The sequence below is a fragment of the Erythrolamprus reginae genome, chromosome 5 (genome assembly GCF_031021105.1).
Source record: "Erythrolamprus reginae isolate rEryReg1 chromosome 5, rEryReg1.hap1, whole genome shotgun sequence".
Classification (NCBI taxonomy): Eukaryota; Metazoa; Chordata; class Lepidosauria; order Squamata; family Dipsadidae; genus Erythrolamprus; species Erythrolamprus reginae.
In genome coordinates, this window is record NC_091954.1 from 33,057,477 (window position 1) to 33,075,482 (window position 18,006).

The following is an 18,006-nucleotide window of genomic DNA, read 5'->3' on the forward strand; positions in this document are numbered from 1 at the left end:
TAGATTTCCAACTTTTGTCAGTTGGGCTTGACCAGATGACATCCATTCATGCCACTTCTTTCGAACACGGTCTTTGAAAGGTTTATTTAAGGAAACATCTAGGGGCTGCAATACAGATGTAAGCCCACCTGGAATAACGCCCAAAGTAACTTGAGAAGACTTTGCTAGTTTTTTAATGTCATCAGATGTGTGGGCTCTGAACATATCCCAAACTAGCAATGATGGTTTTTTCTTTAAGGCTGCTCCTGGTCGTCCATTCCAAATTTCTTGCAGCCATTGTTTTGTTCCATCTTCATCCATCCAGCCTTTAACATGTGCACGCACTGTAATTCGTGCTGGGAATTTGACCTTTTTTGGCAAGGTCTTTCTTTTAAAAATAATGACAGGCCTCAGCTTTGTTCCATTAGCCAAACATGACAGAACAACTGTGAAATGGTTTTTTTCATTTCCTGTGGTTCTGAGTAAAATAGTTTTCTCTCCCAAACTTGCCACAGTTCTGTTGCTTGGAAGATCAAATGTCATAGGTGTTTCATCCATATTCCCAATATCTCCCAGATCATAATTATGAATCTTTCTTTGTTTTATGATGAATGAATGAAACGACATCACTTTTTCATTAAGGTCTTTTGGCAACTTCTGTGAAATCTTTGTTCTTTGCCGCAAACATAGGCCAAACCTGTTCATGAAGCGGGTACACCATCCTGCTGACGCAACAAAATTTCCAATGCCTGGTGCTTTTAATTTATCATCTTTAGCCATTTGAAGAGCACGTAAGCGAATTCCCATTCGTGTTACACAGTAACCATTTTGTCGACACTCCATAACCCATTTATGCAATTCAGTCTCTAGAGCCCCATATGAAGTTGGTAAACCACGTTTAGCTTTCTTTGTCTTTGGAATCTTTTCCAAGTCAGCTTTCATTTTCCTCCAGTCTCTCACTAGTTTTTCATCAACACAAAATTCCCTACTTGCAATACTGTTATTGCTTGCTTCTGCTCTTGACACAACCTGAAGTTTAAAGCCAGCTTCATATGACCTCCGTTTTTGTTTTGGTCCAGGATTAGAAGTACTGGTACTGGGATCCATTTCTAAGAGGATAAAAAAAAAATTGAAAAAAACCCCCTACTTACTGGTATACCTCAATCCCCCATTGCTCTGCCTCCCTGCCCCTCTGTCTTCTTGCCAGCTCAGAGCATGTGATGTCATCACATGAACTGTGCCAGACACTACGGACAGCTGCAGGTCTGTGGCTGTCCGAAGTCCACTGTGGAGCAGGGAATGCTTGCTCTCTGCTCCACAGTGGTATCTCTTCACCTATATGCGCTCCCTGAGGAATTGTGTATACCGTATTTTTTGGTGTAAGGTACAGTATATAAGATGCCCCTAGATTTTAGAGGAAGAAAACAAGGAAAAAAGTACGGTATACCGGTATTCTGAACCAAATGGTGTAGTATTACGGTACTGTATATTGTTTACGGTAATAAAATACCAGTGCAGCAGAATACCATTCTTTTTACAATCATGTACAGTATACTGTACAATACTTTTAAAAACCATGTACACTTTTTACAAACTTCAAACTTCACAGCTTCAAGACTTGTGGACTTCAATTCCCAGAATTCCTCCACCAGTCATGCTACTTAAGGAATGGTAGTTGAATTCCACAAGCCTTAATCTTGCCTGGTTTGAAAACCCTTGCCCTTTCCTTCCTGTTGCCCCATCCACTGGAGACCCTTGGTAAAATTGTAAAATTTGAGCAGGGACAATGTTTATCTGCCTACACACTTCCTAGAAAGCCAAATGTATTTATCAAAAAAGTCTTGTTTCAGATTCTTCTGCTAACTTCCTAAATAGAAACAAAACATGAAGGATTAGAGGTCCCAACTACCGGTACCCGTAATTTTACAAATAAAACACGGTAAGAGGTATCATAAATGTATGGTACAGTAAATTCTTCAGTTCTGAATTGTAGAGATGCTTTGGACTAGAGTTCCCATTATTCAGCCTTGGAGAGGGGAGTGATGGGGATTGCTTCTCTTGCAACAGACTGGCTAATGAGAACTGTAGTCCAAAGTACCTGTACATATAGGGTAACCATAATTTTATTTTTGTAATTACCAGTACCAGTATTTAATTTTGGTTTTTTTTAAAAAAACAGCACTTTAACAACATGGGGGAAGCTGTCTGCTGCATGAAGGGATGATCCCTATCAACACCCCCACCCCGGAGATGGCTGATGGGACTTGTAATCCAAAGCATTCCCAAGTCACCTTCTGATTTCTCAATGCTAGATACCAGTAATGCAAAAATAATGGAGATAAACTTTGAAAAGTGGGCCTTTGCAGCAGGGGAGGCAAGTAGGGTACCCAATTCCAATGGCTTTCCATGCACAAGAGGAGATTGTTGGCTGCCTGACCAATTGGATTTATAGTCCAAAAGAGCAGGGAGAAAGATCCCCAGAGGAGAGGGAGAGGCTTGAGAAGTCAAGCACAATTCACAATTCACAATTCAAATGGCAAAAGCCTCCAATCTCTCTCACCTGAGGTAGCCACCTGGCCATGAGGAGCTGCCGTTGCCATATCAAAAAATCTGAAAGCCAAGCGTGGGAACTGAGGGGAACTGCAAATGCGATGGCCTGGCCAAGCAGAATGAGACTTTTAGCCCCCCTCCTCCTGACCGTTTGGATGCAGGGGTAATTGGGGCTAATTGGCTACTAGCCAATCACAAGATTTGTTACTGTTTTATGTACCGGTATTTGATTTTAAACCTGGGGAACAGGCAGAGGTGTGGTGGGTGTGCCGAAAGTGCTGTCGGGTAAGCATCTGCGGGAGGGGAGGGGCTCCCAGAATGCTCTCCCAAATTGCCCCGCGCCTCCCGCAGCTGTTTCGGCCCACGCTTTGGGTGCGTCTGCAGTTTCTACAGAAGAGAGGCGGAACCTTCCCGAAGGGCTCGGTTTAGCGGCTGAGTGAAGAGCTGGCCATTTGCTGCCCCCGCTGTAGGACAGGAAGGCGCACCCGAAGCGATGTCCCTAAACGGTCTTAGGGAAAGACAACCATCTGCCTTTGCTTCAGCTCGAAACAAGCGGCAACTGTCCGGTTAAAAGCAAGAATCCATCCCCTAGCCAAACGTCTTTTTTACTGTTACCGCAGCGTTCGAGCGCTAAACAGGAAAAAAGTCGTTTGGCTAGTGGGTGGATTCTCCCTTCTTAACCGGGCAGTTGCCGTTTCTTTCTGTTTAGCGTAGCGTTCGAGCGCTAAACAGAAAGAAACGGCAACTGCCCGGTTAAGAAGGGAGAATCCATCCCATAGCCAAACGTCTTTTTTACTGTTACCGCAGCGTTCGAGCGCTAAACAGGAAAAAAGTCGTTTGGCTAGTGGGTGGATTCTCCCTTCTTAACCGGGCAGTTGCCGTTTCTTTCTGTTTAGCGTAGCGTTCGAGCGCTAAACGGAAAGAAACGGCAACTGCCCGGTTAAGAAGGGAGAATCCACCCACTAACCAAACGACTTTTTTCCTGTTTAGCGCTCGAACGCTGCGGTAACAGTAAAAAAGACGTTTGGCTATGGGATGGATTCTCCCTTCTTAACCGGGCAGTTGCCGTTTCTTTCCGTTTAGCGCTCGAACGCTACGCTAAACAGAAAGAAACGGCAACTGCCCGGTTAAGAAGGGAGAATCCATCCCATAGCCAAACGTCTTTTTTACTGTTACCGCAGCGTTCGAGCGCTAAACAGGAAAAAAGTCGTTTGGCTAGTGGGTGGATTCTCCCTTCTTAACCGGGCAGTTGCCGTTTCTTTCTGTTTAGCGTAGCGTTCGAGCGCTAAACGGAAAGAAACGGCAACTGCCCGGTTAAGAAGGGAGAATCCACCCACTAACCAAACGACTTTTTTCCTGTTTAGCGCTCGAACGCTGCGGTAACAGTAAAAAAGACGTTTGGCTATGGGATGGATTCTCCCTTCTTAACCGGGCAGTTGCCGTTTCTTTCCGTTTAGCGCTCGAACGCTACGCTAAACAGAAAGAAACGGCAACTGCCCGGTTAAGAAGGGAGAATCCATCCCATAGCCAAACGTCTTTTTTACTGTTACCGCAGCGTTCGAGCGCTAAACAGGAAAAAAGTCGTTTGGCTAGTGGGTGGATTCTCCCTTCTTAACCGGGCAGTTGCCGTTTCTTTCTGTTTAGCGTAGCGTTCGAGCGCTAAACGGAAAGAAACGGCAACTGCCCGGTTAAGAAGGGAGAATCCATCCCATAGCCAAACGTCTTTTTTACTGTTACCGCAGCGTTCGAGCGCTAAACAGGAAAAAAGTCGTTTGGCTAGTGGGTGGATTCTCCCTTCTTAACCGGGCAGTTGCCGTTTCTTTCTGTTTAGCGTAGCGTTCGAGCGCTAAACGGAAAGAAACGGCAACTGCCCGGTTAAGAAGGGAGAATCCACCCACTAACCAAACGACTTTTTTCCTGTTTAGCGCTCGAACGCTGCGGTAACAGTAAAAAAGACGTTTGGCTATGGGATGGATTCTCCCTTCTTAACCGGGCAGTTGCCGTTTCTTTCCGTTTAGCGCTCGAACGCTACGCTAAACAGAAAGAAACGGCAACTGCCCGGTTAAGAAGGGAGAATCCATCCCATAGCCAAACGTCTTTTTTACTGTTACCGCAGCGTTCGAGCGCTAAACAGGAAAAAAGTCGTTTGGCTAGTGGGTGGATTCTCCCTTCTTAACCGGGCAGTTGCCGTTTCTTTCTGTTTAGCGTAGCGTTCGAGCGCTAAACGGAAAGAAACGGCAACTGCCCGGTTAAGAAGGGAGAATCCATCCCATAGCCAAACGTCTTTTTTACTGTTACCGCAGCGTTCGAGCGCTAAACAGGAAAAAAGTCGTTTGGCTAGTGGGTGGATTCTCCCTTCTTAACCGGGCAGTTGCCGTTTCTTTCTGTTTAGCGTAGCGTTCGAGCGCTAAACGGAAAGAAACGGCAACTGCCCGGTTAAGAAGGGAGAATCCACCCACTAACCAAACGACTTTTTTCCTGTTTAGCGCTCGAACGCTGCGGTAACAGTAAAAAAGACGTTTGGCTATGGGATGGATTCTCCCTTCTTAACCGGGCAGTTGCCGTTTCTTTCTGTTTAGCGCTCGAACGCTACGCTAAACAGAAAGAAGCTGCAGCTGCCCGGTTAAGAAGGGAGAATCCATCCCCTAGCCAAACGGCTTTTTTACTGTTACCGCAGCGTTCGAGCGCTAAACAGGAAAAAAGCCATTTGGCTAGTGGGTGGATTCTCCCTTCTTAAACGGGCAGTTGCCGCTCCTTTCAAGCTGAAAGACGGCTGTCTTTCCCTAAGCCGCTTGCGCCCTCTTGTGGTGACCCGTCAGTCACCCGATTATAAGTCGAGGTCGGGTTTTTCAGCCCATTTTTGGGCTAAAAAAACCCGACTTATACTCGAGTATATACGGTACTTGATTGCTCACAAGAATATTGATTTAACTTTAAAAGACAGTATGATACTGTGGTGTAGAAATATAGGCAAAGAAATAGATATAGACACATGGGAGAAAGTTTGGATGCACAACTGGAAAATGACAAAATCAGTAATATATATCATATATCTGTTTTAAAAGAAAATCAAATTAAAATGTTCTATAGATGGCATCTCCCACCAAGTAGAATAGCAAAAATGTTTCCCAAGACATCACCTTTGTATTGGAAATGTAAGAAAGAAATAGGATCCTACTACCACCAATGGTGGACATGTAACAAAGCTAAAATGTACTGGAGAATGATAGAGAAAATGACAAAAGAGATAGTAAAGCAAAACATAGAAATTACCCCGGAGTTCTGCTTACTAGGAATTACTAACCAAAATTACAAAAAAGAAGTTTTGTATTTAATTATACATATTTTCACAGCGGCAAGGATTATTTACGCGCAAAATTGGAAAGGGGAAAATATCCCCAAAGAAGAGGAAGTTATTACAAATATATTAGATTGCGCGGAAATGGATATGATGACAAGACACTTAAATGATCAAGAAGAAACGAAATTTTATGAAACATGGAACAAAGTTTACGTATGGATAGATAAGAAAAAACAACAACAGAAAATTAAAAATAAATATAGATGTTTTGGTTTAAATTTTCCTTTTTCTGTTTAAGAACAATACTAGAATTAGTTTATATACATAGAATTGATAAGACTGTTTGGTTTTATATTAGTTACAACTATTTTTCTTTTTTATAATATCAATTTTTCCTTATTAGATATTTTTGTATTAGTAGTATCAAATTATGTATTTAACTATGTATTCCTTTTTCTATATCTGCATTTATACTTTTGAGAAAAGCGGGGAAGATACATCCCCACACTTTATGTTGAATGTTTGTAAGTCTGTGTGTCAATTTTAAGAAAATTAATAAAAAAATATTGAAAAAAAAAGAAGCCTTCCCTGGATCCAGCCGTACATAAGAACTATTGTCCAGTCTCCAACCTTCCCTTTATGGAGAAGGTTGTTGAGAAGGTGGTGGCGCTCCAGCTCCAGCGGTCCTTGGAAGAAGCCGATTATCTAGGTCCCCAGCAGTCGGGTTTCAGGCCCAGTTACAGCATGGAAACTGCTTTGGTCGCATTGATGGATGATCTCTGGCGGGCCCGGGACAGGGGTTTATCCCCTGTCCTGGTGCTTTTTGACCTCTCAGTGGCTTTCAGTACCATCAACCATGGTATCCTTCTGCGCCGGCTGGAGGGGTTGGGAGTGGGAGGCACTGTTCTTCAGTGGTTCTCCTCCTACCTCTCCGGTCAGTCGCAGTCAGTGTTAGTGGGGGGTAAGAGGTCGACCCCGAGGTCTCTCCCTTGTGGGGTGCCTCAGGGGTCGGTCCTCTCCCCCCTGCTATTCAATATCTACATGAAACCGCTGGGTGAGATCATCCAAGGGCATGGGGTGAGGTATCATCAGTACGCTGATGATACCCAGCTTTACATCTCCACCCCATGTCCAATCAATGAAGCAGTGGAAGTGATGTGCCAGTGCCTGGAGGCTGTTGGGGCCTGGATGGGTGTCAACAGACTCAAAATCAACCCGGATTAGACGGAGTGGCTGTGGGTTTTGCCTCCCAAGGACAATTCCATCTGTCCATCCATCACCCTGGGGGGAAATTATTGACCCCCTCAGAGAGGGTCCAAAACTTGGGCGTCCTCCTCGATCCACAGCTCACATTAGAGAACCATCTTTCAGCTGTGGCGAGGGGGGCATTTGCCCAGGTTCGCCTTGTGCACCAGTTGCAGCCCTATTTGGATTGGAACTCATTGCTCACAGTCACTCATGCCCTCATCACCTCGAGGCTCGACTACTGTAACGCTCTCTACATGGGGCTACCTTTGAAAAGTGTTCGGAAACTTCAGATCATGCAGAATGCAGCTGCGAGAGCAATTGTGGGCTTCTCTAAGTATGCCCATATTACTCCAACACTCCGCAGTCTGCATTGGTTGCCGATCAGTTTCCGGTCACAATTCAAAGTGTTGGTTATGACCTATAAAGCCCTTCATGGCATCGGACCAGAATATCTCCGAGACCGCCTTCTGCTACATGAATTCCAGCGACCGATTAGGTCCCACAGAGTCGGCCTTCTCCGGGTCCTGTTGACTAAACGATGTCATTTGGCGGGCCCCAGGGGAAGAGCCTTCTCTGTGGTGGCCCCGACTCTCTGGAAGCAGCTCCCCCCAGAGATTAGAACTGCCCCTACTCTCCTTGCCTTTCATAAACTCCTCAAAACCCACCTTTGTCATCAGGCATGGGGGAATTGAGATATCTTCCCCGGGCCTATATAATTTATGTATGGTATGTGTGTAGGTATGTCTGCTTAAAAATGGGGTTTTCTTAACTACTTTAAATTTTAAATTGTAAATTGTTAGATTTGTTATGAATTGTTTTATTATGTTGTGAGCTGCCCCGAGTCTACGGAAAGGGGCAGCATACAAATCTAATAAATAAACAAATAAACAAATAAATAAACAAACAAACAAACAAACAAATCTACATGAAATTGCTGGGCGTGATCATCCAGGCGCATGGGGTGAGGTATCATCAGTATGCTGATGATACCCAGTTGTACATCTCCACACCATGTCCAGTCAACGAAGCAGTGGAAATGATGTGCCAACGCCTGGAGGCTGTTAGGGTCTGGATGGGTGTCAACAGACTCAAACTCAACCCTGATAAGATGGAGTGGCTGTGGGTTTTGCCTTCCAAGGACAATTCCATCTATCCATCCATTACCCTGGGGGGGGAATTATTGACCCCCTCAGAGAGGGTCCGCAACTTGGGCGTCCTCCTTGATGCACAGCTCACATTAGAGAACCATCTTTCAGCTGTGGGGAGGGGGGCGTTTGCCCAGGTTCACCTGGTGCACCATTCACGGCCCTACCTGGACCGGGAGTCACTGCTCACAGTCACTCATGCCCTCATCCCCTCGAGGTTCAACTACTGTACACTGCTTTAGAGGGTCATTGGGATAACTTGTAGGTTTATCTGTATCATCACAGTCACCTGAGTAGTACAAATAAGTGTGGAGCCTTCTTGTCTGAGGATCTTTTTCTGCCCTGTCTCCCTTCACTGTTGAAGACAAGCACAGGCTGTTGGGGATGAGTCTGTGTTGTCTCAAACTGAAAGGTAAATTGTTCCTGTAGTCTGAATTTTTCTGGAAATCTGTTCATGTTCCCATACCATTTGAAAGGGTTCATCCCAAAGTGTGTGGCTAAATGTCTATAAAGCTTCTTGGATGAGGAGCAAAACCTCTTCAAGGAAAAGCAAGCAAGTCCAATTGTCTCCTGAAACAACCATGTTTAGGACACCCATGACTTAGATAACTGAGAATTTCCATAGGCATTTTAAAAATTGACAGTTACAACACATCGCCATTAAAGCTCCTCCCATGTCCCTCTTTTGTTATATGAATCACATATATGATACATGTTAAAAACAAACAAACAGGACTTCAATCATGGTCAAAACCATCCTCTCATTTTTTAGGATACCCCTAATGACACATTTGTCCATTTCTACAATGGATACAATACTTATTGTCATCCATCTTTGCAAGGGATGGTTCAATCTAACTATATTATGTTGAAATTCTATGGATTGAATTAGACAGCTCATAAAAACAATGTTAAATATATTATTTAATATGAATTCTCCATTATATCTTACAGTTTTGATGAAATGGCAAGATATGACATCCCAGCAATGATTTCTTTTATTTTGGAAAAACCAAGAAATTCCAAGATACATTTAGTGGGCTTCTCTCAAGGTGCCACTCAAGGTATATTATAGAAACCACTACTATACAAACTACATACGGCTACAGGTGTATACCATACATATATCCATGACTTCCATACGGGCAGAATGGCAAAACAAAGATAGAGATGGAGATATTATAAAATTAGAATGACATTAATATATGCTTATTTCATACATGCCTTTAGATATATTGCCTTAGAAAATCCAGGATAAAACAAGTTAATTTCTGTAACCCAGGATAAAAGCTTAACTAAGCCTTTCTGATTTGAATTTCAAAATAATCTGCTTATTAGTCTTCAGGAAGACTCTTAAAAATGCTTAAAAGAACATTAATTCAACTTTCTGAAATTAAGTAACATTATGCGACTAAAATAGTAGCACAAAGGAGTAGCAGAGTCCAGAAGGAGTTGGGCAGCCTATAAATTAAATTAATCTGACCAATAAATATAATGTATGGTATGATTAGACTGTATGATTGTGTATTACATTAGGGTTTTTAGTTGTTTTTTTAAATTATTAGATTTGTGCTATACAGTGGAACCCCGACATAAGAGCTGCTCTACTTAAGAGCAACTCGAGATAAGAGCTGGGAGGGGAGAGATATTTTTGTTCTACTTACAAGCCCAAATTCGAGATACAAGCGCCAAGGAGCTGTCTCCTGAAGCCAAACGCTAACTTCCGCGTTCGGCTTCAGGAGACAGCTGCGAAGCGGCGCGCATGTTTTAAAAGGTTGCAGCCGACCTGGGGGGCTCGGGGGGGTGCTTGCAGCTTTCTTTCTTGCTCTTTTTCTTTCTCTCTTTTACCTTCCCTTCCTCTATTTCTTCTTTTCTTTCTCCTTCACACCTTCTTCCCTCCCTCCCTCCCTTCACTCATTCCTCTCTTACTCTCCCCTTTCATAAGTTTCCTTGCTTCCTTCCTCTGTTCCTGTCCCTTCCCCCTTTCTTTCTTTCTTGCTTTCTTTCTTGCTCTTTTTCTTTCTCTCTTTTACCTTCCCTTCCTCTATTTCTTCTTTTCTTTCTCCTTCCCACCTTCTTCCCTCCCTCCCTCCCTTCACTCATTCCTCTCTTACTCTCCCCTTTCATAAGTTTCCTTGCTTCCTTCCTCTGTTCCTGTCCCTTCCCTCTTTCATTCCTTCCTTCCCACCCTCCGTCCATTCATTCACCCATTCCTCTCTTGATCGCTTAAAGCCGGTTCCTGGTGCAAAAAGGGTTGGGGACCTCTGTCCTACAGGATTGGGTGGCAGAGAAGTTGAACATATGTAAATTTAAAAGTTTAAGAAAGTTTACAAGTTAAGTGAAAGAAACTTCATTATTCATTTATATGTACATGTACATTTCTTCATTAAAAACATGTCTTTCTGCATAATTTAGACTAACTTTGTGAGTTTTTTGAGGGCTGGAACCAATTAAAATTATTTACATTAATTCCTATGGGGAAAAGTCGTTCGAGATAAGAGCTGCTCGACTTAAGAGCCCAGGTCCGGAACGAATTAAACTCGTATCTCGAGGTACCACTGTATGTTTATGTCTGAATAATAATAATAATAATAATAATAATAATAATAATAATAATAATAATGTTTTGTGAAATAAAGAAGTTGGTGGTTGCAGAATAGTTCGGTGGATAGCAACATATTGCCCAGGTGACCTACAACTTTCTCAAGTAACATTAGCAGAACTCCATAGCCAAATCATCTTAAGAGGCCCAAATGAGATTGCTAAACAATAATTTAGACAAAAATGTCCCAGTCTTATGGCACTAGACCCCGTAGAGCTCCATGGTTCAACAAGGAGCTCCGGGAGTTGAAACGCCAGAAGAGACATCTAGAGAAGCAATGGAGGAAGAGTAAGTCTGAATCTGACCGAACACTTGTAAGAGCTTTTATTAAGACCTGCAAAGTGGCGCTCAAGGTGTCAAGATGTGCGTACCATGCCGCCTTGATTGCATCAGTGGAATCCCGCCTGGCCGTTCTGTTTAGGGTGACCCGCTCCCTTCTAAATCAGGGGGGAATTGGGGAGCCCTTGCAGGGTAGTGCCAAGGAATTTAACTCGTTTTTCGCTGATAAAGTCGCTCGGATCCGGACTGATCTCAACTCCAATTGCATAGCAGTATCAGCTGACAATGAGTCAGTTCAGATGACTGGGGCTAAACGTCTTTGTCCATCAGTCTGGGAGGAGTTTGAGTTGGTGACACCTGATGAAGTGGACAAGGCCATTGGAGCTGTGAGTTCCGCCACCTGTCTACTGGATCCCTGTCCCTCTTGGTTGGTTTTGGCCGGCCGAGAGGTGACACGAAGCTGGGCCCAGGAGATTGTCAACGCCTCCTTGGGGAGGGGGTCCTTTCCGGCCCATTATAAGGAGGTACTTGTGTGCCCCCTCCTCAAGAAGCCTTCCCTGGACCCAGACATGTTTAATAACTACTGTCCAGTCTCCAACCTTCCCTTTATGGGGAAGGTTGTTGAGAAGGTGGTGGCACTCCAACTCCAGCGGTCCTTGGAAGAAGCCGATTATCTAGGTCCTCAGCAGTCTGGATTCAGGCCCGGCTACAGCACGGAAACTGCTTTGATCGCGTTGATGGATGATCTCTGGCGGGCCCGGGACAGGGACTTGTCCTCTGTCCTGGTGCTTCTTGACCTCTCAGCGGCTTTCAATACCATGGACCATGGTATCCTTCTACACCGGCTGGAGGGGTTGGGAGTGGGAGGCACTGTTCTTCAGTGGTTCTCCTCCTACCTCTCCGGTCGGTCGCAGTCAGTGTTAGTGGGGGGGTCAGAGGTCGACCTCTAGGTCTCTCCCTTGTGGGGTGCCTCAGAGGTCGGTCCTCTCCCCCCTGCTATTTAATATCTACATGAAATCGTCCTCCTCGATCCACAGCTGACATTGGAACATCATGTTTCGGCTGTGGCGAGGAGGGTGTTTGCCCAGGTTTGCCTGGTGCACCAGTTGCGGCCCTATTTGGACAGGGAGTCACTGCTCACAGTCACTCATGCTCTCATCACCTCGAGGTTCGATTACTGCAATGTCGGTCACAATTCAAAGTGTTGGTTATGACCTATAAAGCCCTTCATGGCATCGGACCAGACTACCTCCGGAACCGACTGCTACCGCACGAATCACAGCGACCGATAAGGTCCCACAGAGTTGGCCTTCTCTGGGTCCCGTCGACTAACCAATGTCATTTGGCGGGCCCCGGGGTAAGAGCCTTCTCTGTGGCAGCCCCAGCCCTCTGGAACCAACTCCCCCCGGAGATTAGAATTGCCCCCACCCTCCCTGTGTTTCGTAAACTACTCAAGACTCATTTATACCGCCAGGCATGGGGGAGTTGAGCTATTCCTTCTCCCTAGGCCATTACAAGTTATGCATGGTATGTCTGTGTGTATGTTTGGTTTTATAATAAGGGTTTTTAGTTGTTTTATTATTGGATTGTCACATGCTGTTTTTATCATTGTTGTTAGCCGCCCTGAGTCTACGGAGAGGGGCGGCATACAAATCCAATAAATGATTGTTATTATATTATTATTATTATTATTATTATTATTATTATTAAATTCTCAGACTGTCATTGTACAAGGTCTCGAATCTTGTGCAATCTCACCAGTTTTAATGATGTCATAAATTGCTGAGTTCTTTATAATAGTTGAAGTACTTTAGAGTGTTTTTGAAATAAGTGATATATTGCGTTCAGATGGCTTATTTCCAAATAAGCAAATCTGTGCATTGAATGACAGAAGAAATGCAAGTTAATGTTTTTCCAATTCTAAAGTAAGAGAGGTAGTATGCTTGAGAAGTGATGGAAGGAACTTCTCATTAATGAGTAAAAATTTCCCTACCTTTCTACATTAAGCATGTCATCCTATTGCTATATTCCATGTTTCATCGGCCTTTTTTTTCATCCGAATTATTTTTAATTTGAAAATCCTGCCTATGAACATTAGTTTGGATTCGGAATCTATCCCCCAACCTACCCCAAATAAAACTGGTTCTTTTACTTCTATCAATTGTACTTATGGACTCTGGAAAAATGTGGGGTTTTTTAGGCTAATATTTTGGGCCTCTGTTCTCAGGTTTGATTGCACTTTCATCCATGCCACATGTGGCTGAAATGATAAAAATGTTCCACGCCTTGTCTCCAGGAACCACATTAAAGAATTCCCCAAATCCAATACTGAAATTAATATCCCTGCCGGATGCTACATTGAAGGTATTAGACGCATAATGCGATGGTAGTAGCAAAGATGAGGATTTCAATTATTTAATTATTATTCCCCTATAAAACATTGATTCAACTTTGGGCACATAACTTTTTGATTTTGCATTGTTCTAATATCTGTTGTCTGGGGGACTCCCTGTTGCATAAAATGGTCCTTCGATGCTGGACCACTTAATGGTCCAATCTTTCTTCTAGAAATTGTAAGCTTACTAGCCAAAAACTAAAATGTGGGGACACTTTCCTATGCTGCTGCTGACCTAAATTTTCCTGAAATACAATATTGACATAAATAAAATATTGACATAGATTATTATTATTATTATTATTATTATTATTATTATTATTTATTAGATTTGTATGCTGCCCTTCTCTGAAGACTCAGAGCGGCTCACAGGGTACAAAAGCAACACAACAACAAATCTAATTAATTAAAAGTTACTACTAAAATCCCATATATACCGTATATACTCGAGTATAAGCTGAGGTTTTCAGCCCCAAAAATGGGCTGAAAAACCCGACCTCGGCTTATACTCGGGTCACCACAAGAGGGCGCCGGGTCACCACAAGAGGGCGCACAACGGGAGCCCGGCAGATATTGCTGGCTTGGGTGGGTGTGGGAAAGGGCAAAGTGCAGCGGCAAAGGGCGCTCCAACCGAAGTGGCTGTGGCAAGAGTGGGGCAGTTGCCTCCTCTCCCCAGCTCTAGCAAAGATGCCAGCCAATTGCGAGAGGGGAAAAAGGCGATAGGAAGCCGGTGAGGTGGGGGGGTGACTCATGAAGCAGGAATCCACCCCCGACCTCACCATTGTCTTTTTCCCCTCTCGCGCGCCGTTGGAGCAGTTGGCTGGCATCTTTGCTGGAGCTGGGGAGAGGAGGCAACTGCCCCACCCTTCCCACAGCTGCTTCACTCGGAGCGCCCTTTGCCTTTGCTCTTAGAACTGGAGCTTCTGTCTTCTTGCAGGTGCCTTCCCTTCCCCGGCTCCAGCAAAGGCGCCAGCCAACTGCTCCAACGGCATGCGAGAGGGGGAAAAGGCGATGGTGAGGTCGGGGGTGAGGGTGGATTCCTGCTTCATCTTCTTGTGTCCCCTTTTGGTTGCGTTTAAAACCCAGAGCTTGAAGTTCTCCCTCAGTTGGGAGGAGAGGAAAACGTACCATTTGGCAGCTGATTGATTGCACTTGCATGGGCTGGGTGAGGAGAACCCTACACAGCCTTAGGCGGCTGGGAAAGTGAGGGGGAGCCAAGGGAATAAAAAAAGGGGTGAGGATGAGCTTTGGAGGGTGTGTGTGTGTGTGTGTGAGCGCCCGTCCACCCTGAAAAGAATGCCAGCTACTTTGAAGGAGCGTGTGTGTAGCCAAGGTGCCTCCTTTTTCCCTCGCTGAAACCGGGAGGGGTTTTTTTCTCCTCGCTCCCTCCGTGTGTGTATTTGTCAACAAATAAACCGTATCAGAGTCGGCAGGAAGTCAGAGGAAGCCCTAGAGCGGCATGGGGGTGGGCTTGTGAATGAAAGGGAAGCCAAGGCAACAAAGAAAAAGGGGAAGGATGAATTTTGGAGGGCGAGTGTGTGTGTGTGTGTCCACCCCCTCCCCCCCTGAAAAATGCCAACTACCTCTTTGAAGGAGTGGGTGTATAGCCAAAGTGCCTCCTTTCCCCCTGGCTGAAACCAGCAGGGTTTTTTTTTAACTCCTCACTCCCTCAATGTGTGTATTTGTCAACAGGTTTAACTATTCCTCGCTCTCTCTGAGTTGCCCTTAGTTGGATTAAAAAGGCCCCCTGCTGTCTGATTCTCCTCCCCCTCTTTTGAAAAGATTTAAACTGTTTAAAAAATGGTATTTTGTGGTAGTTGCTGTCCTTGCTTGGATAGGATCTAATAATGTGTAATGAGGCAAGAGCTAGACAGGAATTTCTTAAATGTGTTTGTGGATCTTTAAAAGTTGCCTTTTATAAAGTGGGTTTGAGAGCATATCTATCTATCTATCTATCTATCTATCTATCTATCTATCTATCTATCTATCTATCTATCTTTCTATGTATCTTCCTATGTATGTATGTATGTATGTATGTATGTATGTATGTATGTATATATGTATGTATGTATGTATGTATGCAGGGCCGCCGATAGGGGGGTATTACTGGTAGTGGTGTACCGGGCCCGGCCATGAGGGGGCCCGGTTTTTCCCGCTGTCGCACATGCGCAGTACCGGCCCTCTCTTGCCTGCCTCACCAACGAAAAAGGCGGGCCCTCTGACCCTCGCAAGGCAGGACTCGAAGAAGCCCCGACGGAGCCTTTGGCAGGGCGGTCCTCCAGTCCCAGAGTAAAGAGTCGTTCCCAAATGGATTTTTTTACACAGAAGGCTGCTTAGGAAAGAAACAAAATTTAACACAAGTGCAAGTTGTAGGCTTCCCATGCATGTGCCAGCGTCCCCCAAAAGGCCCCCCGCGCACCTTTTCCAAGGGCACGCACGAAGCCGCAGCCCCCCGCCCCCCACACCTCTAGCCCCCTCGCGCCCCCGTGGCTACTCGCCGCTGCCCTTGCCCGCCTGTCCGCTCCGCCTCTCTTCCCTGCAGGCATTCTCACAGCGGGGGCCACCACGCTCTCTCCATCTCCCTGCTAGCCTGCCCGGAGCATTCAAAGTAAGAGCGAAGGTTTTTCTTACTTTGAATTTTCCGGGTTGGGCTGGCAGCAGGGGGGTGGAGAGAGCGCGCGTCAGCCCATGCGCCCGACATTCCAGGCGCCGTCCCCTGACCCCAGTTTCCTGGATTCCTGGTGGCGCCAACCGAGCCCTGACCAGCGGGCTTCCGACCGAGCCCTGCCACAGGAACGAAGCGAGTGGGGCGCTCCCCGCCCGGCTGCGGCTCTTGTAACTCGGCCCAGGATGGGTGTGACTCTACGGGCTGCCCTCGTCGGGGAAAGGGAGGGGAGGGGAGGGGAAGAGAGGGCCAGGAGGACACAGAAGGGAAGGAAGGAAGGAAAAATAGGGAGGGAAGGAAGGGAAAGACGGAGGGGAAGGAAGGGGAAGAGGGAGGAGAAGGAAACAGGAAGAAGAGATAGGTTGGTTGGTTGGAATGAAGGAACAATGGAAAGAAGGAGAAAGGGGAAGGGAAGGAAGGAAAGGAAAAGAGGGAGGGGGGAAAGGAAGGAAGGAGAGATAGGTTGATTGTAATTGAAAATTACAATTGAAAGTAATTGAAAATTACTTTCGCCAGCCTCCGGAGAATGAGAGAGAGTGAGAGCGATGACAGAACAAGATAGTGAGAAAGTGAGAGAGAGAGAGAGAGAGAGAAATAGGGGGAGAGAAAGAGATAGCAAGAGAAAGAGAATGAGAGAGAGAGAGAGAGTGTGAGAGAGAAAGCAAGAGAGAGAGAGAAAGAGGGGGAGAGATAGAGAAAGAGAGAGAAAGAAAAGAGAGAGAGATCAGAGAGGAAGGAAGAGTGAGAGAGAGGAAGAAAGCAAGATAAAGAGAGAGAGAAAAAAAGTAAGAGATGAGAGAGGAAGGAAGAGAGAGAGAGAGGAAGAAAGCAAGATAGAGAAAGAGAGAGAAAGAAAGAGAGAGAGGGGAAGAAAGCAAGATAGAGAAAGAGAGAGAGAGATAGAAAGAGAGAGAGAGAAATGAGAGAGGAAGGAAGAGAGTGAGAGAGAGGAAGAAAGCAAGATAGAGAAAGAGAGAGATAAGGAAAGAAAGAAAGAAAGAGACGAGAGAGGAAGGAAGAGAGGAAGAGAGAGGAAGAAAGCAAGATAGAGAAAGAAAGAGATGAGAGAGGAAGGGAGTGAGAGAAAGAGAAAGAAAGCAAGAGAGAGAAAGAGAAAGAAAGAAAGAGATGAGAGAGGAAGGAAGAGAGTGAAAGAGAGGAAGAAAGAGAGAGAAGAGTGGAAGGAAGAGAGAGAGAAATGATAGAAAAAAGGGGAGAAAAAAAGAGAAATGAGAAAATGATTGAGGTAGAGAATGACAGAAAAGAGAGAGAAACAGAGGGAGAAGTGATTCTTGATTTAAAGCATATGGTAAAAGCACTTAAATAATAACAGAGAAAAAAACCCAGCCCTCACCTGTTTTTATTAATAGTTTTGCTGGTTGTTTTAGTTTTAATAGTAATGGATTTTGGTTTTTTTAAATTATTATTGACAAAATTGAACGGGTCCAAGGACGGGCTACAAGAATGGTGGAAGGTCTTAAGCATAAAACGTATCAGGAAAGACTTCATGAACTCAATCTGAATAGTCTGGAGGACAGAAGGAAAAGGGGGGACATGATCGAAACATTTAAATATGTTAAAGGGTTAAATAAGGTCCAGGAGAGAAGTGTTTTTAATAGGAAAGTGAACACAAGGACAAGGGGACACAATCTGAAGTTAGTTGGGGGAAAGATCAAAAGCAATCTGAGAAAACATTATTTCACTGAAAGAGTAGTAGATGCTTGGAACAAACTTCCAGCAGACGTGGTTGGTAAATCCACAGTATCTGAATTTAAACATGCCTGGGATAAACATATATCCATTGTAAGATAAAATACAGGAAATAGTATAAGGGCAGACTAG

At 44.8% G+C, this 18,006-nt stretch overlaps 1 protein-coding gene across 1 annotated transcript in view; it reads left to right on the plus strand.

Moving 5' to 3' along the window:
- LOC139168578 (lipase member M-like) overlaps window positions 1-18,006 on the plus strand; it is a 178,390-nt gene that overhangs the window by 76,651 nt on the left and 83,733 nt on the right. Inside the window, exons 5-6 of the mRNA XM_070754203.1 lie at window positions 9,178-9,287; window positions 13,332-13,468. Of these exons, the coding sequence (XP_070610304.1) occupies window positions 9,178-9,287; window positions 13,332-13,468 (247 nt within the window). The remainder of the gene's footprint in view (window positions 1-9,177; window positions 9,288-13,331; window positions 13,469-18,006) is intronic.